Source organism: Typopeltis vanoorti, chromosome 17 (assembly GCF_054136105.1).
Source record: "Typopeltis vanoorti isolate ZY-2024b chromosome 17, IOZ_Tvanoo_1.0, whole genome shotgun sequence".
Taxonomy (NCBI): domain Eukaryota; kingdom Metazoa; phylum Arthropoda; class Arachnida; order Uropygi; family Thelyphonidae; genus Typopeltis; species Typopeltis vanoorti.
The window spans coordinates 38,555,275-38,583,100 of NC_143565.1; the positions used below are offsets into that span (position 1 = coordinate 38,555,275).

Consider the following 27,826-nt stretch of genomic DNA (forward strand, 5'->3'; position numbering starts at 1 on the left):
TGCCACTGTTTCTATACCCAGCATTATCCCTTCTAGACTCCACTGGGCTCAGTGTTACCTGACATCGTCTCCCTTCTCCCAAGTATCCATTCCCACAAGAGGCCACCCCTGCTATCATCCTCCCTGGGACACACTGACTCTTTCAGAACAGCAATCTCTCCAGATGCCTACGTCCTTCCTCATTCAAATGTAAACGGTCTCTCACATACAATTCCTCTCTTTCCTCAAACGCACTCCAAGCATTCACATATACCAGTCTTCTCTTGTCACACATTCTTGCTATTATGCCATTCAATATCACTGCTCTTCTGCTCAGCTCATCATTATCATACCTAGGCAACACACACACTATTTTTCCTCTCTCTGTCTTCTTCCATACAGTCTCAAGCAAAAACCTCATAACTCTCGCTGCCCGACTTACATTACCACTCAAGTCATTCGTTCCTACCATCACAATCATCTCATCCACCCTTTCACCTCTCTTAATTGCCATAGCCACCCTTTCTATTGTTCCTCCTGGCAAACACTCCTCACATATCCTATCTTGAACACCACGGATCATTGAGTCACCATACATTATACCTCTTACCATTCCCTCTCTCCCATTGTTTCCATTCTCTCCTCTTCTTTCATTCCCATAGGTCTCTCTCATTCCCTCTCCTCTACTGCTATTCTCTCTTCTAGCATTCCCATACCTCTCTCTCTCCTACTGTTGCCATTCTCTCCTCTTCTAGCACTCCCATACATCTCTCTCATTCCCTCTCTCCTACTGTTTCCATTTTCTCCACTTCTAGCACTTCCATATCTCTCTCTCATTCTGTCTCTCCTACTGTTTCCATCCTCTCATCTTCTAGCATTCCCATACCTCTCTCTCATGCCATCTCTCCTACCGTTTCCATTCTCTCCTCTTCTAGCACTTCCATATCTCTCTCTCTCATTCTGTCTCTCCTACTACTATTTCCATCCGCTCGTCTTCTAGCATTCCCATACCTCTCTCTCATTCCCTCTCTTCTACTGTTTCCATTCTCTCCTCTTCTAGCACCCCCATACCTCTCACTCATACTCTCTAAATTCTCTCTCTCTCCTACTCTGATTCTCCTTGCATTTATCTCTTCCATTCTCCTAATCTTATCTTTCATACTTCTGCTCTCATTCACAAGACATTCCACCTCCTCTTTCAACTCATCTATCTCCCTCTGTAGGTCAGTCACTCTTAATCTAAATTCACTCTTCCAAACAAAACCATCTCATAAACTTTTACAGTCACTCACACCTTCCACACTATCAACTATTATTTTCTCATTCATATATATCTTTTTTTCATTCTCTCCTATCACACTACTTGTCTTCCTACATTCATTCCCAGTTCCTGGAGCAACAAAGTCGGATATCGATATTTCTAATGCACTTATTTCCTCCAACTGCCTGCATTTTGCACATATACGCTCTCCGCTCTCTTTCACAAGCCACATATCTATCTTTCACTCTCCTCAATAACCTCCTGATATCCACCCTTACATTCTCCTTATATCTATCTAAATCATTTGTTCCTACAACCACCACTACCCTGCTATAAATTTTAACCATTGGAATATTTTAAAATTTAAAAAAAGCTTGTGATTATCTGTACGTTATAGGAAGCAATACAGTAATAAGAATTGAATAAATGGTGGGCATAATATTGATAAATGAAAAAAAATATGGTGATCAATAAACTGGCTAGTTTGCTTTTTTTTTCTATTGAATTTATAAAGGAAAATACAAAAATTTTAATATTAAATATATAATTATCATTATCAATGAAATATTTTTCTTGGTTTATAATGAGCAATCAATCTTCTGACCTTTAGGACTGCCAAGACCACATTGCTTGAAACTAAGTTGCCATCTAAACACACAATTTGGCCTTTCCTCAAAGATGTAACAAATTCCTGCTTTAGATTCTTCTCTTTCATAGACAGAGAAATGCTTTCATAGATTTTGATGTGGCCACAGATAAAGAGATAATGGAACAGTCCCTAAAAAGTTAAATAGGTTTATTTCTCTAAACTAAAGTAAAAATTATTTTTAGAAAATTTGAAAGAAGGAAAGAAGAATTTCATGCAAAATTAACATCTTACTTTTCTGAGATGGAAGCAGGCTTAGGAAAGACATTTATATATTACTATACTTATTATTACTATTAGAGTGCAGGCTTTGGAAGGCAGTGACACTAATGGTTTTGAAAAGCATATGGTGTGAGGTAGAGGTGGGCAAGACAGGATATTTAGTAAGATGTTGCTACAAGCAAAGGAGCACAGAGGGTGGAGGAGCAGGAGATGTTTAGGCAGTTGAGTTTGGCAGGTGGCAGAAGAATGACTGTTATAGGAGATTTTAACTACAGCAGTATAAGTTGGGAAGAGGAAAATGCATGTAGTAATAAGGGGATGGAATTTCTAAAATTCTTGAGGGCCAAATGTCTTAGGCAACATGTAATAGAGGGAACATGTAGGAAGAGTAAAGAGGTTCAAGAGTTTTGGATTTGGCCATAGCATAAGAAGAGCTGATAATAAGTGAGATGACATCTCTCCCACCAGTTGGAGAGAATGACCATGTGGATTTGACTTTTTTGAATTGAACAAGTGCAGCAAAGAATTTTTTGCTGCACTTGTATGTCTTTGAATTTTTTGAATTTTTGTATGAATAGACATACAAGTGCAGCAAAGAAAAGGGAACATATGTGGAATTATAAGGCAGGTGATTATAATAGTCTTAGGTATCAACTAGGGGCAGTTCCATGGAGGTTAGAATTGAAAGGCCAGGATATCATTAGTGCTTGGGAAATTGTGAAGGAATATTTGTTAGCAGCAATGGAAAGTTGTATTCCACGAGTGAAGAAGAGGACAATTTGGTGTAAAATGGATGACAAACAATATCAAACAGGAAATACAGGTGAAAAACAGATTATAAGGTGAGGGGTGGAGAGCAGATGCATGAAGAATATAAGATTCAGGCTAGGAGAGTGACTAATATGGTAAGGAAGGCGAAACTGGAATATGAGAAGAGATTGGCACTAAGATAGAAAGAAAATCCTAGGGAATTTTTTAGCTATGTGGCAAGTAGGAGGAGGAAAAAGTGACTGATGCAGAGGGCATAGTGGAGTTGTTCGATGAACACTTTCTTGGAGTATTTCATCCTGAAGAAGTAAGTTTTAAAACTAGATAGGTTGGGCAGGTTTGAGGTTTAGAGGTGCAAGAGAAGAGTGTGTTCCAAATACTGAGTACCCTGGATGTCAGTAAAGCTGTGGGACTGGATAGTATTTCACCATGGGTTTTCAGAGAATGTGCTAAAGTACTGGCTTTTCAATGAAAGTCTGGTTACGGGGAAAGATACTCAAGGAATGGAAGGAAGGCAAGATAATACCATTGTATAAGGGAGGTAGCAAACTGAAAGTGTCTAATTATAGGCCAGTTTGTGTGCCATCAGTAGTTGTTAAGGTCTTGGAGAAATTGGTGAGGGACTATATACAGTATTGGGCAGATGAGGATAATGTTATCTGTGAGAATCACAGATAACATTATGGATTTTTTAAGGGGTGCTCTTGCTTAAATCATATGACTGCCTTTTATAATAGTGACAAGAGCAGTTGATGAGGAAAAGGCATATTCTGCCTTTTTTTTTTTTTTTTTTTGGATTTTGCAAAGGCATTTGACAGGGTGCCACATGTTAAGCTGATATTTAAGTTGTAGCACATGAGATTAGATGTTGGATTAGTCAACTGAATTCAGGATTGGCTGTCTTATAGGTATCAGAGAGTTGTGTATGGTGGTACAATATCAAGAAAGCAGAAGGTTACAAGTGTGGTTCCACAGAGCTCAGTACTGGGATCTGTATTGTTTAATCTTTATATCAATGACGCTGTCAAGGGATTTCAGGGGGATATTCAGTTGTTTGCAGATGATGTGAAGCTGTGAACAGTTATTAGCAATAACTCTTCACGTTATCTGTGAGAATCAACATTGATTTGTTAAGGGTCACTCCTGCTTTAGTAATATGATTGCCTTTTATAATAACGTGACAAGAGGAGAAAGGCACCATGTCAAATGCATTATGCAAATGCATTTGACAATTGCTAATAACGATGAGTCTTTTGACTCCATGGAGGCCTGAATAATAATAATAAAAAATAATAATAATTAGTAATAGTGCAGATGTGGCAGCTCTGAAAGATTATTTGAATAAACTAGACAGATGGGCAAATGAATTTGTTGTTGGTTTAATGCAGCAAAATATAAAGTCTTGAAGTTTGGGATACATCGATGGGAGATTGCATACTCAATTGGAGGAGCTGTACTGGAGGAAGTAGTGGAGACAAGAGATCTAGGGGTGATGATTGATAGAAACCTAAATTCAGGGAACATATTGCACAGGTGGTGACAGTAACCCAGAGGACCTCTGCAATACTGAGAAGGATGCTGGCCTGCTGACCTGGAAGGATGCTGAGATAAAAGAGTTTTCATTCCATTGCATAAAGCTCTGATCAGACCACACTTGGACTATTGTTCTCAGATTTGGTCCCCAGGGTTGGAAGGGAACAAATTAACTGTGGAAAGGGTACAAAGGCGGATAACAATAATTGTTTCAGGACTGTACAATGTTAGTTAGAGAATCGGCTAAGGGAATGTGGACTGCAGAGTTTGGTAGATAGAAGAAGGAGAAGTGATATGATTGATACTTTTAAACTGTTGAGAGGTAGTTACAGAGTTGACACTGGGGAGTTCTTTCACTTGGTGAACATCAGGAAGGAGTGATGACAAGGGGCCATCCCCGGAAGTTACGAAATGAAGCTGTGAGCAAGAATGTGAGGAGTGGTTCCTTTGCATGGAGGGTGGTTGAACTGTAGAATGCATCACCTGATAGAGTGGTGAGAATAAGAACAGTAAGTGCGTTCAAGGAGTGGTATGATAGACTTTGGGTTTTCTAGGTAGGACCTCCCACGGTCAGTCTTTTGACTCCATGGAGGCCTGAATAATAATAATCATTATTATTATTGCAATTGCTGCTACTATTTGACGTCAAAGAAATAAGTCACCTGAGATATCATGAGTGGTCTGCTATTGGTGTAACTCCTATAACTTTACTTAGTCACTAATTATATATATCATCATCAAATGACTGATATGTACACTCAGTGGGTGTACAGAATATTAAGACAGTAATACATGAAAAAGTTACATCATTACTAACTTTCAATCAACAATTTTCCTCCAAATTAATCTGTTGTCTGTCAAGACTCCAATGTTATCAGATCTTATATTTCTCTCTCTTAAGGCACTTTTTACTGTATCAATCCATCTACATCTTGGTCTTCTTCTGGGTCTTTTTCCTGTCAACCTGGCAAAGAACACTTGTTTTTGTGATCTTGATTCTCCCATTAAGTTTAAGTGACCATAACATCTGAGATTAGCTCTGCTAACACATTCCTGAATGCTAATAATGTCAAGTTCTTTCCAATAAACTCATTTATAACATGATACTACCAGTGATGACATCTGTTCAGTCCCCTAATCTTTCTCAGGACTCTCATATCTATGGTCTCCACTCTTTGATCAAGAGTTTCATTTCTAATTCAGTTCTCAGACTATAAGTTAAAACTGGTTGAAACACTTTTGTATACAGCTAATTTAGTGTTTTGACTCATTTGGCTGAATAGCCAAACCCATAAATGAGATACCATAAATCAGGAAAGGTACCCAAATTGTAGATCAGTTTGTGTTTCATCGGTAGTTGTCAGATGTGGGTAATGTTATCTGTGAGAATCAACATTGATTTGTTAAGGGGCACTCCTGCTTTAGTAATATGATTTCCTTTTATAATAACGTGACAAGAGGGGAAAGGCACCCTGTCAAATGCATTTGACAGGGCGCCACACGATAAGCTGATATTTAAGTTGCAGCACATGGGAGGTGTACCATGTGCTGCAACTTAAATATACTGTATGGTATATTTAAGTTCAGGATTGGCTATCTGATAGGCATCAGAGAGTTGTGTATGGGTGGGGAAATATCAAGGAAGCAGAAGGTTACAAGTGGGATCCCACACGGGCTCAGTACTAGGAGCTGTATTGTTTAACCTTTATATCAATGACATTGTCAGTGGATTGCAGAGTGGGGGGGATATTAAATTTTTAACACATGATGTGAAGTTGGGAAGGGTTATTAGTAATAGTGCAGATGTGGCAGACCTGCAAGAGGATTTGAATAAACTAGACAGATGGGCAAATGAATGAGGATTTCAGTTTAATACAGCAAAATGTAAAGTCTTGAAGTTTGGGATACATCGATGGGAGGCAACATACTCTGTTGAAGGAGATGTACTGGAGAAAGTAAGGAAGACAAGAGATCTGGGAGTGATGATTGATTTATCCCCTTCAAATCCTGAGACCACACTTGGACTACTGATCTCAAATTTAGTCCTCAGGATTTGAAGGGGATAAATTAACTGTGAAAAGAGTACAGAGGCGGATAGCAAAGATAGTTTCAGGACTGTACAATGTTAATTATAAGGATCGGCTGAGGGACTGTGGATTGCAGAGTTTGGTAGATAGAAGAAGGAGAAGTGATATGATTGAGACTTTTAAACTGTTGAGAGGTAGTTACAGGGTTGACACTGGGGAGTTCTTCCACTTGGCTGAACAGGGGGGAAGGAGCGAGGACAAGGGGTCATCCCTGGAAGTTAGGAAATGAAACTGTGAGCAAGAGGGTGGAGTGGTTTCTTTGCATGGAGAGTGGAGAGAGAGCATGAACAGTCAATGAATTCAAGCAGTGATATGACAGACTTTGAGCTTTCTAGGAAGGACCTCTTGTGATGAGTCTTTTGATTCCATGGAGGCCTGACTCATATAATAATAATAATAATACTAATTTGAAATTAATTACATTAGAGAAAATTTAAATTAAATTACATCAACAGAAATATGACTTCTACTACTAATTTAGCTTTCAGTATCTCGAAAGGTCTTGCTCTGATGAAACTTCAATAAAGGCTGAAACCAGTCCTCAGAATTCATGGCAACATATTATTATTATTATTGTTACTGTTTTTATTATTAAGAGAGATTTCCAGGGAGTCAGGGACTCATCAAGGGAGGTCACACAATATACGCACCATACTTATTCTTAAATGAATTCACACTGATTGCACACACACACACAACACCCAATGGCAATCCATTCCAATCAAGCACCATTCTATAAGAGAAAAATCTAGCTCTCACCCCCATTCTTAGCAGAATTCATTCTCAGCTTCCAAGGATGCCCTCTTGTCCTTTCCCCACCCTCCATAAATTGAAATATTCCATCAACTGAAATCCTGTATAACCCTTTCAGAAGTTTGTAAGTCTCAATCATAATCACCTCTCTTTTTTCCGGTTTGTTAGTGTCTGCAGTCTACAAATTCTCAATCTGTTTTCATAATAAGTATTTCACAATCCTGATATCATTTTTAACACACTCTTTTGCACTCTGTCCGTTATATCAGAATCACAATGGAAACAGGAGACCAGACCTGCGCACAATAGTTCAAGTGAGGTCTTATCAAGGCCTTGTAAAGAGACAAAATGACATCATTATCTTTCCATGTGAACATTCATTTCAGCATTGCAATTATCTTTTGAGTTGTATTTGCAATTTTTGATACATGGTTCCTGAACTTCAACTTCCTATCTACTAACACACCAACATCCCTAACCTCATCAGTTTCTTCTAGCATAATCCCTCCAATATAATACATCATTGGATATCTAATCACACCGAAATAAATGACTACATTTACTGACATTGAACTGATATCTCTTTTCCCATGCCCACAATTCCAGCCTATTCAAATCATTCTGCAAGTACTGTATATCAGCAGCATCCCTGATTAACCTACTATCTTTGAATCATCAGCAAATAGCTATATGTCGCTTGTCAAATCCTTTCCAATATCATTAATGTACAGATTGAATAACAATGAACCGAGCACACTGATCCTTGTGGTTCACCACTGGTTATCTTGCAGACTCACATTCCCATATGCCACTTTTTGATATCTGTCAGCCAACCACCTTCTTATCCATGTTAATATCTGTAATCCAAACCCATATTCTCCAATTTATGCAACAGTATACCATGCTGTATTCTGTCAAAAGCCTTAGCAAAATCAAAAAGTATCATGGCATATCTATTCCCCTTGTGTAGTTCAATGTCACATTATTATAGAATGTGAGCAAGTTTCTAATACATGACCTTTGCTTAGTAAACACATGATGTTCATTGCAAAATATTACATACAAAAGGTAGTTATATGCATGTGTGTGTGTGTGTGTGTGTGTGTGTATATATATATGTGTGTGTGTGAAAAGTTTTTTACCTTGGGTATAATATATCTTAAAGATACCAAGTAATTTTATAACATTGGTTTTAATCCTTTTTCCCAAGTAAGCAAACAGACAAGTCTGTTTGCTTAAACAGACTTGAACCACGTTCAGGCTTGCACCTGAACGTGGTTCAAGACTTATGATGGTGGTGCAACACCAAGGCAACTGTTGGTGGTCTAAATCAAGGCAACTTGTGGTAAAGATGGATTAAGTTCTGATCACTTTCCTTAGTATTTCCCATAAATGTAAAACACATCTCCTAGGAGGTGTATGATGTTATACATTATGGGTGAGGGTCACTACCCAGACCGGTTTCAACCTTTATTGAGGTCTCATCAGTGAGTAGGCAGACCCTGAAATGCCAAGGTTTAAGTAATACAGAGCTTATCAATTTTACCTATGCAAGTTGCCACAAGGTGCTTTGACCTTATTGATTAAGAATCTTTGGATGAGAGAAAGATGTGAAAAGTTTTTTACCTTGGATATAATATATGTTAAAGATACCAAGTAATTTTTATAACCTTGGTTTTAATCCTTTTTCCCAAGTAAGCAAACAGACAAGTAAGTCAAGTTTGTGCCTGAACGTAGTTCAAGACTTATGGTGGTGGTGAAACACTAAGGCCACTCGTGGTAAAGATGGATTAAGGTCTGATCACTTTCCTTAGTATTTCCCATAAATGTAAAACACCACCAAAAGTCGCCTTGGTGTTCAACACATGTGTTTTTGTGTCCCTAAATTTACAAATATGAGTGCTGATCACCATGTAACCTTAAAAGAAAGAATTTAACATATATATATATATATATATATACACACACACACACACACACACACATATATATATTGGTCAAACAGATAAATCTATTGAATTACATATAGAGGAGCATAAGAGAGACATCTCCTACAAAAGAACATGTGCCAGTGCCTTGTCTAGTCATGTTCTCTTCTCGAACAATCCTGATGATGAACACCAGGGTCATTCAGTCTGCTGGGATAGATCCAAAAACATCTTTCGTTGCCATGATGAGTTTGAAAGAAAAATTGTGGAGTTCAGAGAAATCATCCTTAATCATGAACAATTTCAGCTACAACCTCCCAGATAGCCATTCTGCTGTTGTTCAGTACTGGCATTCACGAGAGACTGCAAGCACGCACTCAGCAAATAATGCCATGATTGAAAGAACAACTTAAATGTAACTACAATGTTTTTTGATGTTAATTATGTACTGCAATTTATTCCTGTGTTTCTCAGTTTTTTTAAACTTCAGTGTTTCTATTGTTGTTTCCTAATTTTAAAAGACACCTGAAGATGGCTGTCAAAAGCTGAAACTAGTAGTGTGTTATACCATTAAAACCTTATAATTATTTTTGGTTTCAGTCATTAAATTCTCTTTATACAAACGTATCAAAACAACCGAGTCGATGTTCCTCAACACACACACACACACACACGTGTGTGTGTGTGTGTGTGTGTGTGTGTGTGTGTGTGTGTGTGTGTGTGTGTTCTGATGTCATTAGTCTCATTATAAAAATAACATAGCTGTAAAGTAACTTCGAGTGCAAACTTTTGTATGCAAATACAAAATTTTGTTTGCATACAAATGCAAACTTATGTATGCAAATATTTCAATGAAAACAAATATATTGTTTTCAATGAAAAAAAATAATTGTCTTCATTGAAGAAGACAAAAATTGCTGAAAATACAATAAGCATTTTCTTTGTTTCCCTGTTCCTTCAAAAACCAAAGTTTTTAACTGCCACAGATTCTTACCAAGATCTGCAATTTTCATTTTCTTAGTCAATTCCGATAGTTTAATAATAATTTTTTTTTAAAAAATATCTACAACATATAAAGATAAATTATGTTATTTATTTATAGTCAGAACAAAGTAATCAAATTGGATAAACAACCATTTTAAAAAAATAATATGTATTAACTTTTTAACACCAGCTCTTCTATCAGAATTAATCTTGAGATCATGTATACACTTATGTTTTCACGAATCCTAGCCATCAAAGGTTGTAAACCTATCACTCCACAAGCATGGTTCTAGGACAGAAGTCGCAAACTACAGACCAGTCTGTATAACTGAAGTTGCATTCAAGGTGTTGGAGAGACTGGTAAAGAATAGAATACAGGATTGGATTGATGGATATAGCATTCTTTATGATGGTCTGCAGGGATTTGTAAAGGGTAGGTCCTGTTTTAGCAACTTACTTGCATTTTATGATAAGGTAACAAGTGTGTGAGATAAGGAAGAATTGTATACAGTGATATTCTTGGACTTTGCAAAAGTGTTTGATAGATTACCACATGGTAAGTTGGTGTACAAGTGGCAGAGGATGGGAATAGCAGTGGCAGAGCTGGGGTCCACCCCAGGTGGCACTTTTCACGTGAGACGCAATTTTATTTTCGACGATTCTTTTATTTATGTTAACTTAGTAATTTTTGTTACTTAATAATTAGTTTTTGACAATTATACTTACAACTAAAATAAACATAGTATATTTTCATTTATTTCCCTATACATCGTTTTGACTTTTTGTAGTATTTTTGGAGTGTATTGAGAAGGGCGGTAAACTCAGGAACCACCCCGGGTGACAAAAGCTCTAGCTATGCCACTGGGGAATAGACAGTATGTTATATGGATCAGAGATTGGCTCTCTGAATGATACCAGATGGTAACTAGTGGCATGCCCCAGGGTTCTGTTCTTGGGCACCTGCTGTTTAACTTGTTTGTAAACGATATATCATGTCAACTGACTGGGGATCTTCAGCCGTTTGCTGATGATGAATAGTTAGGAAGAATTATAAGTAGCACTGCCGATGTTAATTCCATTCAGGAAGATTTGAATAGACTTCTTACTTGGACAAAGGAGTGAGATTGTAGTTTTAATAAGTGCAAGGTGTTGCATTTTGGAGTGCAGAAATAAGTGCCATACTGCAGGAAGTGGATGAGATTAGAGATTTGGGAGTGATTGTTGACATTAGACTGAAGTTTAGAGGGCATACTGCTAGTGCTGCACATTGTATATTGCTGCTATGATAAGAAGTACTCTAACATGTAGGGATAAGGAAGTGGTTGTGCCACTGTATAAAGCACTGGTCAGACCACACTTGGACTATTGTGCTCAAATTTGGTCACCTGGTTTTCAATGTGACGTGAAGACATCACATTGAAAAGTGACTAAGTGACTTGGGTAAGTGAATTGGGTAAGTGACTAAGATAATGTCAGGACTTTGAAATGATAGGTATGAATAAAGGTTGAAGAGATGTGGATTACAGAGTTTGGTGGATAGGAGAAAAAGAGGTGATATGATAGAGACATTTAAGTTATTGAGAGGATTTTATCACATTAATTCAGAGGGGGTTAAAAAAAAAAAGAGCAGAAGATGAGAGGGGAAGAACCAGAAACCATCTGTGGAAGTTATGTAAGGGTGTGGTAAAAAGGGGTGTGAGGAGTAGACTTTTTACATGGAGAACTGTCAGTGAATGGAATGCATTACCAGAATGTGTGTTAATGCAAGCAGTGTTAAGGATTTTAAGATTCTATATGATAAATATGTTGTCAGTTGAACGAACCTCCAACAATGAGTCTGCCAACTCCATGGAGGGTATAATAATAATAATATGTACTATAATGTTAGTACCAAGGATAAGGGTTAGATACTGTGGAAATTCTGTTTATAGATTATGATTATATAAATCTTATGCAGCATCTTATTATGATGCATAAGAAGGGCAATCGCCACAAACCAGGTATTGAAATTTATCTACTACCTAAAGACATTCACAAAAGATTGAACATAGCAAACTTTTAGGACAAATTACCTAACCACTTGGCCAACCAAGCTGACTGCATGTACTTTAACAATACAAGAAATAACAAGTAAGCTAACAGAAGTCGTATTACTAATTACTGCAACACACCACCTGACATCTGATGGAGAAAAAATAAATACTGAATCATCTTCTCTGTGACTGATTAGACTGATAAGGTATCAGATGCCGATATTTCAACATGTGACTGCTTGGATCATGAGCTGAATACTAAGTTGCTAATGGGTGGCATATACTATGTCATTTAAATTTTTTATGCATATGGACACATATAATATATATATTAATAATGGAAATAATTAAAATTAAGGGTACACATGTAGTTTTGTGACAATGTCTCTGATACCATGAAGCTGGAATGCCAGAAAAATTACATATAAGTTCAGTTCTAATAACTGACTGCAGGAATTTTTTTAGGCCTTTTATTTTTTTCATCTTGTTCCTGTTTTAGCTGATCTCTACAAGGCAAGTAGGGTTTTTCACCCAGAAACTCGGGTTTTTGTATGTAAACTTAATAGTGATGGCTAAGGGCTGAGACCCAGCTGCTCACTGATTAAAAGTTATGGCTAAAACAGACTACTCCCTTTGAGGAATATACAGGCAATATAGATAGGCAATTTATCTTCACATATACAAAAGGACCCCAAACAAATAACTGGAGTCTTATTAAATTACAATTATTACATGATCATTTCCATGGAGTTTGAGGCTCATTGCAGAAAGCCCGCATTAACCATTATTCACATAATGCTTATCATACACCTCTCCTTAAACTCATTAAAAATGACCAACTGCCTTTATAAATTCTTCTGTTCATTCACCACTTTCTAAGCAAAAAAAAATAATATAATTCTCATGCACTTACTAATGACACTCTTACTCAAATTAGAAGTAATCCCTTGTTCACTTGCCTATTGTCATGTATTGAAAAATTTCTTCTGCCTTAATATTAAAAAAGTCTTGAGTAACTTAAGTATCTGATCTAACTTACAGGTATTCTTCAGTAGTATTTTATTTGTTGTTATAATTTTCTTTTCTTGTGTTCTTTCTTCTTGTTTGTGTTCTAAATGCTTTCTGCTTTATGAAAATGGCATCTGTAAGGAAGCACACATTGCAGTAAGGAAAGGAAAGTTTCAGCATGAAGATCGAGCTTTGCTCTGGATTTATCTAAGTGGAAGCATTGCAAGTATTGTTTTATGTATGCATCGAAAAATGGAAGGTTTGCAGATTCCTATGGTGAATGAAAAGAAGAAAAGTATTAATGTATATGAAAAGTTCAATGATAGGTTGGAGCATTTCAAAATGGGAGCTAGCATCACAAGTAGTTAACGGAAATGGGATGGCAGTTAGTAGTGATAACAAAGAGAATGGAGTGGAAAAGCTTAGGCAAGATTTGATGAAAACGAAGAGTGAAATGAAGCAAATATTAGATGAGATTAAACATCTAAAGAAGAGGATGGTTGATGTGAATAAGGAAGAAGTTGGTATTACGAAGAAAGAGTCAAAGGATAATCGTATAGCACTGCATGGCGACTCAATCATTACAGGTGTAATGAATAATAAAGTAACAAAGCATGCTTTCCTGAAAAAAAGTAATAGGCCTGTTTGTATTTCTTCTCTAGTTGTTAAGATTTTGGCAAAATTGGTAATAACTCATATACAGAATTGGGCAGATGAGGGTAATATTATTTATGCAGGCCAGCAATGGATTTGTTAAAGGACACTCTTGTTTTGATTATCTTTTACAACAGAGTAACAAGAGCAGTGAATCAAGGTAAGGCATATACTGTCTTTTTTTGGGGGGGATTTTTTCCAAGACATTTGACAGGGTGCCACATGGCAAGTTGATTTTTAAGTTGCATCATATGGGTGTGGATATCGCGTTAGTGAATTGGATTCGTGATTGGCTCTCATAAATGAGTGATTAGATATCAGAGAGTTGTATATGGGGGAGCAGTAGTATCAGGGAGTAGGAAGATTACAAGTGGAATTATTATTATTATCCAAGACCCCATGGAGTTCCAGAGTTTATTCCTGGGACCATTGCTGTTCAATCTTTGTCAATGATAGGTCACAGGACTACAGGGCAATATTCAGTTGTGTGCAGATGATGTGAAGCTTGAGAGGGTTATTAGTAATAGTGCTGGTGTTTTGTCTCTTCAAGAGGATTTTCGTAAGCTGGAAGGGTAAGCAAAGGCATGGGATGTCAGTTTAACGCAACTAAATGTGAAGTTTTAAAATTTGGGATTCATAGAAAGGTGCTTCATACTGGAAGAAGTGGTAGAAGTAAGGGATCTTGGGGTGATTGAGGATAGAGATTTGAAATTCAGAGGATATATTGCAAAGGTTGTAAAGACATCTCAGAGAAGTGCAGGCCAAGAAGATGATGAACATGATAAGGAAAAAAAGGTGCAGTATGAAAGAAGACTGACTAGTTAGACCAAGGATAATTCAAGGGAATTCTTCCACTATATCACAAGCTAGATGAAGAATAATGGAATTATTTAATGACCACTTCATCAATGTATATCATAATGGTGTAAATTATGCTGTGCAATATGTAGAAGGGAGGCAATTATTAGGAAAATTAGAAGTAAAAAAATCAGAGGTGTATCAGGAGGTTAGATGTTAATAAGGCTGTGGGAATGGATGACATATCAGTAAACTCCATGGTGTCAGTAAAGCCATCATGGGAGGTCTCTTAATTAGCAACATGCTGCCATCTAGAATCTTGAAATAATTTACCCTCCCAACATTCAAAATGCATTGTGGTAATGACTTCCACTCATCCACCACTCTCCATCTATTCCTTACACCCTTCTTCACCACAACTTTACATAACTTCCAGAGATGATCTCTCATTTCCCCTCTCTCACCTTCTAATCTTTTTATAATCTCTTCTGTATTAATCTGGTAAAATCTCTTCACTGACACAAAATTCTCTGTCATATCACCTTTTTCCCTTCTGTCCACAAATTTCTGCAACTACATTCCCTCAACTACTCTGCATAACCAATATTCCAGGGTCCTGATATTACTTTAGTTATTTATCTCTAAATCTTCTCTAGTGTTTCACATCACAATGAAAACTAGCTGACAAATATGAGCACATAAAACAAGATCCATGTGTGGTCTGATCAATGCCTTATACAGAGGCACCATCACTCTTTCTTATCCCTACAATGCAGCAATATGATGTGCAGTTTTCACAGCATTTGTAATGCACCCTCAAAACTTTAGTCTATTGTCAGCTATCAACTCAAGTTCCCTAATAGCATCTACTTCCTTGAGCATAGTTCTGCCAGTATAGTTCACAGCCTTATATTTGAAAATCCCAAATGTGCAGTACCCTGTATTTATTAATATTAAAACTACAATCCCACTCATTTCTTCAAACAAAAAAGATCTATTCAAATATTCTGACAGAGAATTAATATCAGCAGTACTGATAATTCTACCTAACTTTGCATTGTCAGCAAACGTTTGAAGATCCCCAGTCAATCTACATGAGATATCAGTAACAAAGAAGTTAAACAGCAGGGCATGGCCCCCACAAGGGTATGGCTGACGGGGCTCTAGCCTGGAGCCCCCGTCTTCTTGGGTCGGCCAGTTAAGTGAGACTAACAAAAGACAAAAAGAAACTTTATAAAATAAGAATGAATATGTGCTGAGAGGGACTACTAGATTTTGCAATCGTTTCCAACCAAATATCCATCTTTTCAGACTTATAGTTACACTTCTGAACTTCCCATTTGAAAGGATTTACTTTATGTTTTTCGTTCGCCCGTCTCGCTTTCTATGCATGGTGTCGTTTCAATGCCAATGCTGCCCCGGTGGTACCAGCACACTACCCTACCAGTGCATATGCTACGGTTGTTGAAAGAATTTTATTTTATTCATAAAAGAGAAAGCTTTATTTGATAGTTTTAGTTGGCTAAGTTGATCTCAAGAAACTGAAAATTTTCTACAAAATTCTTTATTTGAGAAGAATTTGTCTTATTTGAATTAAAATTTTCTAATTAGTAAGTAAAAGAAAATATAAAGCTTTTTTAGTTATGATTTTTTTGTATGAAACAAACAATATTTTTTTCCAGATCATACAAATTTGAGATATTAAAAATATTTAAATAAATTGCTCTCAAGCAAGCAAAGACATTCTAGTTAAAATAAATAAAATCCCAAAGTCTGATTCAAAGTACAAACATAAGTCTGGGGCTCAGAAGACGAAACTTAAATCCGAGAGAGAGAGAATCGAAAGCATCACGAGGTCGTCAATTCATAACCAATTTTTTAAAATCTGAAAATGAAAAGGACATAGTTCCCAATACTGATCATAGTGAAAGTGGTGATAATATTTGTGACATTGAAATCCAAACAGAATATCAGTGTCAAATCGAAACTCATAAAGCAGTCGAAAGTCAAGCGACTGTTACATGTGAACCTCTTGCAATGGAAGAAAAGGCCGCAAGTGAAAAACCTGCAGGAGTGACTATGGAAGAATATGATACAGTTGATGCTTCAGTTGCAGACCTTTTTGAAAAATCTGATATAAAATATGATGACCCTAGTATTTGGCTTAAAGTAAGCTCAAACAACATGCAGCAAGAGACAGCACAAACTATCAGCTTTCAAGAATTCCAAAAGATTTATAAGGAATTGCCAAGAGATCTTAATGGTATGAAATTTCAAGATTTTTTGCTCTATACAAAAACGAAAGATGAAAGAACAAGGGAACATTTTCCAAGAGAATGGTTAACGTGGGGTGTATCGAAAGAAAATCTTTATTGTCTACCATGTCGTATTTTCTGCAACTCTAATAACAAAAACTTAGGCAGTTTAGCCCAAGAAGGATTTTCGCCTAGAAATAAGCATTGGAAAAAATTAAATGGTATGTTGCCTCTTCACGAAAATAATGCTGAGCGCAGAAAAAAATATCTGGCTTGGAAATCCCTTTTGCAGTCATTGAAAGGACATGGAATTGATAAAGACTTACAACTACAAATTCAAAATGAAACAAATAAGTGGAGAGCACTTCTGCAATGGATTGTAGATGTAACGTTATTTTTATCATCCAGACGTTTAGCATTTCAAGGAGAAAACACAAAGATTGGAGATGTTCATAATGGGAATTTCTTAGGTATAATAGATATAGCCAAGAACGACTTAATCCCCTAGCAATTTTGTGCATCGAAAATGATTTTGCTAAGCTTTTGTGTTATAATTTAAACTAATTGATTCTAAACGCTGTAGAGCAATGTGTTGTCCTTAACCTGAGCGACAGGTAGGGGGGCCCTGCTTCAGGATGTGGGGGCCCTGCAGCAAGAACAAAACCCTGTGACACACCACTGGTCACTTTCCATTTCTGAGAACTGCTCCATCACACATAACCTGCTAGTATCATACAGAAAGCTAATCTAACCAATCTGTTATTATTATTACATGACACCTCCAAGGAGTCCAAAGACTAATCAAGGGAGGGAAACTACTCTACAACTCTGAATCTCCACCACTACTCCATCCATCAACTACAGCGAACCACTACTACCATCATCACTAACACCATCTACTGCCCACCACCACTAGTATTTTTGTCTGTAAATTGCATGTGTTCTCAAGTCTGATTTGTCTGTAGGCAGGATGAAAAACCCTGCTACCTATGTAGGAGATCAGCTAACTCACCTTCAATTGAAAAAAACCATATAAAGATTCCTCTCATCATGACAAGGATCGAACTTAGGTCTTTTCCAGTTGAAGAGTGCAATGCACTGTTGTTCTTCCAATTGCACTAAGGAAGTGCTTATGCAATCCTACTTTCTGCAGCTTATACACAAACTTGTTATGTGGTAATTTATCAAATGCATTTGCAAAGTCCAAGGATATTGCTGTATATGAACCTTTCCATATCCAATATATTTGTCATCTTATAAAATGCAGGCAGATTACTAAGACAAGACCTGTCTTTCACAAACTCCATACTGACCATCATAGAGAATCCTATGCCCAAACTACTCATGTATTCTGTTCCTAACCAGTTTCTCCAATTCCCACCCCAACAACATCTGCAACTACACAGACTGGTCTAAAACTAAAAATTTCTGTCCTAGAACCAAGCTGTAAAAAGGTACTATTTTTCCTTCCTTCCTTCTCCTTAGAAACCTTTTCCGCTACTTTCATTAAATAAGGAGGTCAAGCTAACTCTTTTGCACATTTTTAATCCATTCCTACTGCCTTATTAACATCTGACTTCTACAGCCTTTGATATATCTCTGATTTCTCTAATATTGTCCTCTCTTCTGCATAATATACACTGATAAAGTGCTTTAAATAACTCCACAGCATTCTTTGCTATGGTTATTTGTTACCATAGCAAAGAATGTAGTGAAGTTATTTAATGAGCATGTCACTAAATATACTGTCCTATCTACCTCTACCTCACAGCATATACATATACTCTCAAAAGTTAGCATCATTTCCCCCTCTGATTCTCTACTCTCAGAGGGCATAATTCATCTCTTACACAAGGCCATGTAACCTTCAATCCTTGTACTCTAGTGCCCTGTCCCAGCACTCAATTGGCCCAGAAAACAAACTCTCCAAATGCCTGCACCCTTGCATGTTCAAAGACAATCCATCTTTTGCATACAGTTCTCTTTTAGCCTCAAATGCTCTCCAAGCACCCATGTATTCCAGAACTCTCTGCCTACACATTCTCACTGTCATCTCATTCATTATCACTGGTCTTTTCTCCACTCTACATTATATTACTGAGGCAATGTAATCACTATCTTTCCTCTCACATGTCTGCTGCACAATCCGTAACAACCATCAATCTGTTACTATGCAGTTCACAATACCTCAAAGGTCATTTGTACTGACTATCACTATTAACTCTCCTGTGTGTTCATCTTGCTTCACTACCATCTCTGCAATCTGTTATTCTTCCAGGTAAGCATTCCTCTTGTACTTTACACATCTTGAATCTGCATACATGGCATTCCTCACAGCTTCCTTCATTCTTCTCTCGCTGGCATCCATGACCCTTCCACTCTCTCTCCTTCCCTCTTTCCACTAATCTCTCTCTATCTGTTGCTTGCGCACTCTCTTGACTTTCTCCAATTTCTTCTCTTTCCCTGTCTCCCAGTCTCTTACATTCTCTCCCTTGCTCTCTCCCTCATACCATTCTTCTTGCACTAATTAACCTCTCATCTCTTAATCTCTTCATTCATCCTCAACAACTTAGTCTTCATGCCTTCAACTTCCTTTCTAAGCAGTTCTATTTCTCTCTCTCTCTCTCTCTCTCCACACATCCTGCTCCCATCTAGAATTCACTTACAAAATCATACTATTCACACAAAGTTGTAAAAGTTGCTCAGAGAACTACTGTCATAATTCAAAGAAGAGTGACAGTTTTCTTTTCTTTTCTTTTTTTCTATTAAGCAGCACATTATGAGGGTTTGCAAAAACTTAACATCACAATGCTATGAGTTGGAAACAGCAGGAACCAACTGACGTGTTTTTCATACAGTCTGAGGATGTAGTCTTTATGAAAAAACATTCTCAAGCTTCTTCTAAAGAATTACACAGGAGAAATGAAGGAGGATATTGATTGACAGTTCTTATTCTTAAACACTTAAAGGCAAGTGTGTAAGATATGAATATGAGTGAGAATGTTAGAAAAGAAAATGGTAAGGTTGAAGAATGAACCGAGGCATGTGCAGAGTGAGGTAGGATATATGGAGAAGAGATTAGTAGTTGGAGGTGAAAGAAGAAAGATGCTAGTAGTAAATGAGTTAAGATAAATGAATGCAACAGAATGGTAAAAAGTAGTGTATGGGGTCTCTATGGTGAAAGATATAAAAACACAACAAAGGAAGAATGACATGATGCTATGGAGAGGAGAGGAAATGAAGAGGAGTTGTATGAACAAATGATTTGCGAGAGAGAACAAATGAGAGAGCAAAGGATTTATGAGTGTTGCTAGAGATGGTGAGACAGAAGAGTATGAGAGAGTGGATTGTGAGTGTGTTGCAAAGTATGAAAGCAGGGAGTTGAGGAGAAGAACAATGATTACAAATGGCATGATAGCTAGAATACACCAAAAGAGAGGACTTGAATTTGTGGATGTATGGGATAAATCTGTAGGTAAGAAAAAAAGGCTTGCTGCAGATGGCTTGCATTTGCTTGTGGATGAGAGGAGAGTATGTAGCCACCAGGAAAACAAAAACTAGATGGTGGAACTGTGAATGTTAGATACCAAAATTTGTGTGAGATAAGAGTGCTAGACTTGATTATAGTGTTATATGGGTTTCAGCTAAAGATGAGATTGTACTGCCTCCAGTATATGTTAATGATGATGCTGTACTGACCTGGAGACATTCTATTCAAAAAATATTATGATGAACTATAGACGAACAGGCAATTATGATCAACTGAGGAGAATGCTACATTAGATCAAATGGCATCTTGCTAGATGATAAGGATATCGGCAGCACTTAGGAGAATTTTTAAAAATACATTAATGGTGCAATATTGGAATATGTCACTAAAGTTCAAAGAATAAATAGGGTGGGAGTGAAATGAATGCACAGTCTTATTAAATAGTAAGAATTTCTTAAGAAAAAAGAAAAGAATGAAAAGAAAATGGCTCTGCAAGCTAATGACAACCCCAAAAATTTTTTATTGTTATGTTGCAAGTAAAAGAAAGAATAACTGCCATCAATGAAAATGATATGCTGGTAGCAGATGCAGAAGAGATTGTTCAACTAATGAGTGCCCATTTTGCAAAAAATCTATCAAGCTGGTGTATGCAACACACAGCTCAATGCTACCTGGATAGATGCAGAACAGGTGTATGATGACGTGATAGAGCTGTTCCATACACTAAATAAGAATTCAGTTATGGGGGGGGGTTACGATTTCAACATGGAGGCTAAAGGGTTTGTTCAGATGAACTGGCTGCACAATTTGAGTCTCATCATAGAGAAGATTCTACATAAATGGAAAGACATAAGTGGAAAAATGTATAATACTCCAATTGCAGAGAGATGGTGGAGAGATTGGTGTATCTAATTATTGACTTATCAGCATCTCTGGAGTAATGCTGAAGAGCTTGCATACAGAAATGGGTTGACATAAAATCTATACTTTGTAAATGAAAAGCATGAGCACGAGTTCACGAAGGAAAAGCCACATTTGAGTAACTTGCTCACAAGGGAAATGAATACGTCATTATACTTTTGGACTTTGCTAATTCTTTTGATGGGATATAGCTTGGAATGCCATTGCATAAATTGGAGAATATGGGATTGGATTATAAAGTATTAGTGTAAATAATGTCCATATATATTAAGGATTAATGTAATGTAACTTTTCATGTGTGAGCTATATGCTAAATAAATAATAAATAAGTGTAAATAAGAGGATCACTGAATTACAGAAAGTATCAAAAAGTAGTATACAGGGGATGTGAGTCTGCAAGATTTAAGGTAACCAGTGGTGTACCACAAGAATCAGTACTTGGTCCACTGTTATTCAATCTTTACAAAAACGTCATTGGTAAGGATTTTACAGGTGATATATATAGCTTTTGCTGATGATGCAAGATAGACAGGATAATCAGGAATATGATTTACATGCAGCACTTGCAGAATAATTTGAATCAGAAATTATGAAAATGGCTATCAGTTCAATATTAGTAAATGTAAAATTATGCAATCTGGTGTAATGAGATGTTCAATGGTGTATATTACATGGGCAAGATTATTATTATTATCCAGGCCTCCATGGAGTCAAAAGACTCATCGTGATAGGTTGTTTTTAGGAAACACAAAGTCTATTATACCATACCTTGAACCCACTGACCATTCCTGCTCTAACCACTCTCTCAGGCAATGCATTCCATCGTTCAACCACCCTCCATGCAAAGAAACCGCTCCTCACCCTCTTGCTCACAGCCTCCTTTCTTAATGTCCAGGGATAGCCCCTTGTCATCACTCCTTCCATCTGTTCGACCAAGTGAAAGAATTCCCCAATGTCTACCCTGTAACTGCCTCTTAACAGTTTAGAAGTCTCAATCATATCACCTCTCCTTCCACATTCCCTCAGTCGATCCTCATAAGTGACATTGTACAGTCCTGAAACCATCTTTGTTATCTGCCTCTGCCTTTGTTATCATCTGCAAACAACTGAATATCCCCTTCCAATCCAATGACATTGATATAAAGGTTGAACAATACAGGTCCCGATACTGAGCCATGTGGAACACCACTTGCAATCTTCTGCCTCCTTGATATTGCCCCAACATACACAATTCTCTGATACCTATCAGACAGCCAATCCTGAATCCAATTGACTAACCCGACATCTAAACTCATGTGCTGCAACTTAAATAATAGCTTATCATTTGGCACCCTGTCAAACGCCTCTGCAAAATCTAAAAAAATGGCAGTATATGCTTTTTCCTCATGAACTGCTGTTGTCACTTTATTATAAAAGGTAATCATATTACTAAAGCAAGAGCGCCTCTTAACAAATCCATGTTGATTCTCACAAATAACATTACCCTCATCTGCCTAATGCTGTACAGTCATCCCTCGACTTACGTCTGTTCGAGTTACGTCCGTGATCCCATAAGGGGAATAAATAATTCAAAATTAAGTGGATATTGAATACCACATTATTTCTTAGCCGAATAAGAAACTCAAAGATAGGAAATCTAATCTATGAGTTACATGCTGAATATAGAAAACTATAAAGTTTGGCGAGTCCACGCGTAAGCCAGCACCTTGTAGTGCAATTTCACCAAAGTGAAGCCTGTTGGCTCTTATTTCAGTAATTGGAATAAATAATGTTTTCAGCTATACTTTTGAACAAGATGCAAGCGAGAGTAAAGTAAAGCATGCACAGTGGCGATAACGCTTTCAGCGGCAACCTCCCTGGGTAGTCGGCACGTGTCTTCAACAGTTCCTCAGTAGATTTTATGTTTGAGAAATGGATTATTTGTGTATTTATCGTTAAATATTTCGCGATGTTTTGTGCAACATGTCCCCTACATGCACAATCAAAAAATCTAGTGAAGTATCACAAAAAAAGAGGCGGGCAATTGATCTTGAAACGAAATTGCAAGTTATAAAGCAACATGAAGCTAGTAAGCCTATCAATGTGATCGCACATGACTTTGGATGGTCTCATTCTACAGTGATGACCTGCGAAAGGATCTGCTCCATTAAATCGACGATAGTGATGAAGCAACAACAAGGTCCTATTGCTGATATGGAAAAGCTACTTGCATCATAGATAGAGGACCCTAACCAAAAGCAAATACCCCTTAGCACTGTGACCATAACTGCTAAGGCACTAAGTCTCTTCTATATGTTGAAGGAGAAAGCAGAACCCGATTATGACTACGAATTCAACGCTTTTTCCGGTTGGTTCATATGATTCAAGCAGCGTTTTGCACTGCATAATGGGAAAATGTATGGCGAACTGTAAGTTCCAATGAGAAGGCTACCAAGGAGTTTGTGGAAAAATTGGATAAAATTATTACAGAGGAAAATTTGCCACGGCAAATATTTAATATGGATGAGGAAAATTTGGGTGATCATTCTCCTGTTTTATAGTGGCAGAAAGACACAGTATAGTTTTATAATAAGGTTTAAAAATTAAAATGACAGTATACTTATTACGGTTAAGTCCCTAACCCCTAGAACTCTGTTGATTTAATGTATCGACTTACTTCCTGCTGGATGGAACGGAACCCGGACAAGGGATGACTGTATATAGTCCCTCACTAATTTCTCCAAGACCCTAACAACTACTGATGACACACAAACTGGCCTATAATTAGACACTTCCAGTCTGCAGCCACCTTTGTGCAGCATCACTATCTTACCTTCCTTCCATTCCTTGGGTACCTTACCCACAGCCAGAATTTTATTGAAGAGCCAGGTCAACTGAGTTGTCAGTTCTCCAGCACTTTTCCTCAAAACCTGTTGTGAAATACCATCCAGTCCCACAGCTTCACTAGTATCCAGATTACTCAGTATTTGGAACACACTCTCCTCCTGCTCCTCTAAACCCTGAACCTACCCTATCCCTCCAGGAATAAAACTATCTTCTCCAGGATGAAATACTCTAATAAAGTGCTCATTGAACAACTCCACTATGTCCTCTGCATCAGTCACTTAATTCCCATTTTTATTCCGCAATGTCATTCTTCCACAATCATTTCTCCTCCTATTCTTTTTTTTATTTATGTTGTGTCTTCTATTTCTATACTACTTATGAATTAGCAGCCACACAAGGTGGGAATACTGTATAGCTCTCGGGAATCACAGCCGCTGTAAACGCAAGGCGAACAAAGTAGTACTCTTGCAGATTGAGCGATACTTCGTTTGTCTGAGCCGGGCTAGAGGAGATCACGAGTATCATGTATTGGCGATCACTGCAGATGTTCAGTCATAGGTCGTATGCAATGTAGTGTGCATTCTCAAATCGTTTACTCACCCCTCCTTAGATTAAATATCTTGAGTGCTCAGCCCCCTCCAAAATTAAATCCTGAGTGTGCTACTGGGCCACGTAGCTAAAAAATTCCCTAAGATTTTCTTTGGATCTTGGTGCCAATCTCTTCTCATAATCCAGTTTTGCCTTCCTCACTATACTGGTCACTCTCCTGGCCTGCGTCTTATAATCTTCGTGTATCTGCCCTCCACCCTCTCTCTCCTTAGATCTCTTTCATAATTTCTTTTTCAGCTGCAGGTCCTATTTGATATTGTTTGTCATCCACTTTACACCAAATTCTGTCTGCTTCTTCACTTTTGGAATACAGCTTACTATTGCTGCTAACAAATATCCTTTCACAATTTCCAAATAATTAAGGATATCCTGGTCATTAAATTTTGTCCTCATTTGATGCCTAAGACTATTATATCACCTGCCTTATAATTCCACATATGTTCCCTTTTCTTTGATACACCTACATGTCTATTCATCTTCCAAGTCAAAACCACATGTTCACTTTCTCCAACTGGTGGGAGAGATGTCATCTTGGTTATTATCAGCTCCTATGATGCTATGACCAAATCCAAAACTCTTGAACCTCTTTTTCCCTCTATTACATCTTGCCTAAGACATTTGTCCCTCAAGAATTCCAGAAATTCCATCCCCTTATTAATACATGCATTTCCTCCTCCCAGCTTACACTGCTGTAGTTAAAATCTTCCATAACAATCATTCTTCTTGCACTTGCCAAGCGCAACTGCCAAAACATCTCCTGCTCTCCACCCTATGTGCTCCCTGGTTTATAGCAACACACCACTAAATATCCTGTCTGGCCACTTCTACCTCACACCACATGCTTTCAAAACCATTAGTGTCGCTGCCTTCCAAAGCCTCCACTCTTAAAGGGCATAAGTCATCACTTACTACAGATACTGCTGGACCTGGCTAAGGCCTTTGACAGGATACCACATGGAATACTAATTTGTAAACTACAACATATGGGAATGGATATAGGGTTGGTGAGATGGATAGGTGGTTGGTTGATGGAGAGATATCAGAGAGTGGTTTATTCAGGAGTAGAGTCCAAAAGACGGCCTGTGACCAGTGGTGTGCCACAAGGATCTGTTCTTGGACCACTGCTGTTTAATTTGTTCATTAATGATACAGGAAAGGATCTGAGAGGAACAGTTCATTTGTTCATGGATGATGCAAAGTTGGGTAGGGCAATAGTGAATGCAGATGATGTCAGAATTTTGCAGGATGATTTGGATAGATTGGAGGTCTGGGCTAAGGAGAATGGATGTCAATTTAATGTTGCAAAATGTAAGGTTATACATTTTGGGGTGAAAAGATTAGTAGCAGTTTACTACATTGGTGGAACTGTACTCCATGAAATTGATGAGGAAAGAGATTTAGGAGTGTTGGTGGATAAGGAGTTGAAGTTTAGGGGGCACATTGCAAAAGTGGCCAAATCAGCTCATCAAATCACTTGGTTGCTGAAGAATACGTTGACGAGCAGAGACAAGCATGTTATTGTTCCTCTGTATCGAGCCTTGATAAGACCCCATCTCGACTACTGTGCCCAGATTTGGTCACCTAGGTTTCTTCTTGATGGGGAGGAGGTTGAGAGGATCCAGACGCAAGTGACCAAGATGATAGCAGGTCTGTGGAATGAACCTTATGAGAACAGGTTGAGGATTTATGGGTTGCAGAAATTGGTTGATAGGCGGAGGAGGGGTGTTCCACTCATTTACCACTTTTAGAGTGGTAAATGAGTGGAATGGGCTGCCAGAGTCTGTGGTGGGTGCTGTGACAGTGAATGAGTTTAAGGCGAGGTATGATAGATACTGTGTGAATGTCAAATAGTTGTGATGAACATGATTTGGGGCCTCCCTCGATGAGTCTAAGGACTCCCTGGATTTGCCTGTAATAATAATATATATACAGTGGAACCTCAGTTGTCGAACGCCTCTGTTCTTGAACAATTCGGTTCCCGAACATATTTTCGGAACAAAAAATGCCCCGGTTTCCGAACAGACAAACGGCAACCACGTGCCACGCGTGCTGAGCTGTAAGGCGGGAAAGCGTAAGTTACGCGGCAGGCACTTGCTCGAATTTGCAGTGGGTTTTCTTGATTTTCTTTGTTTTTTTTTCATAAATTATTATTAATTAAGTCACCATGGGACCGCAGAAGACCACTGATAGGAGCAAAGTGAAACGTTGTTAGAATCATGATAGAGATGGGGAAAAAAATCATATCCAAACATGAAAATGGTGTTCGTGTCTCGAATATTGCTATGCAGTTTGGTATGGCGAAATCAACGATATGTACAATACTCAAAAATAAATAAACAAAAAAATTACAAAAATGTTGTTATGGAAGGCGACTCCCCTTACTCACCTCCTTGCACTTACGCCATCCTCCAACTTTCCTCCGTATGTATAGTTAAAGTGAAGTTAAATTTTCATTTTTATTTTATCTATTTATTGTGCTTATTATTTTTATGTAAGAGTTTATGCATTTTCATTATGGTTGTATATGATCTTATGCATGAAGTACTGTTGGAAAGGTTTAAATAAACAATCATCTGGGTTTAGGGAACGGATTAATCTATTTTACATAAATTCTTATGGGAAAATGGTTTCAGTTTTCGAACAATTCGGTATTCAAACAGCCTTCAGGAACGAATTAAGTTCGACAACCGAGGTTGCACTGTATATATATATATAAACGCTATATTCTAACTATACTAGATAGCGAAAACCTATCTTCTCTTCCACTGCAAATGCTGCCGATTGTGATCTGCTAGAAGAAACTGACTGAGCTAGGGATTTTGGAGATTTATCATATAAGAAGTTGAAGTTCAGGGGCCATATTACAAAGATTATGAATACAACTCAAAAGATAATTATAACGCTTAAACTAACATTGACATATAAGGCTAAGGAAATCTTTTTGGAAATCATCTGGACTACTATGCACAGATCTTGTCTTCTAGTTTCCAAAATGGTGCAAAAACAGTGGAGAGAGAGCAAAGGAGTGTGTTAAAAATTATATTAGAACTGTGGAATATAGATTATGAGGG

The 27,826-nt window shown here is 37.6% G+C and overlaps 1 protein-coding gene across 3 annotated transcripts in view; it reads right to left on the minus strand.

Annotated features, from left to right (window-relative positions):
• Positions 1–27,826, minus strand: part of LOC150097302 (uncharacterized) — a 194,773-nt gene that overhangs the window by 128,485 nt on the left and 38,462 nt on the right. For all 3 annotated transcript variants that reach the window (XM_090407023.1, XM_090407025.1, XM_090407024.1), the window contains exon 3: positions 1,845–2,018. In XM_090407023.1, coding sequence (XP_090263149.1) covers positions 1,845–2,018 — 174 coding nt within the window. The remainder of the gene's footprint in view (positions 1–1,844; positions 2,019–27,826) is intronic.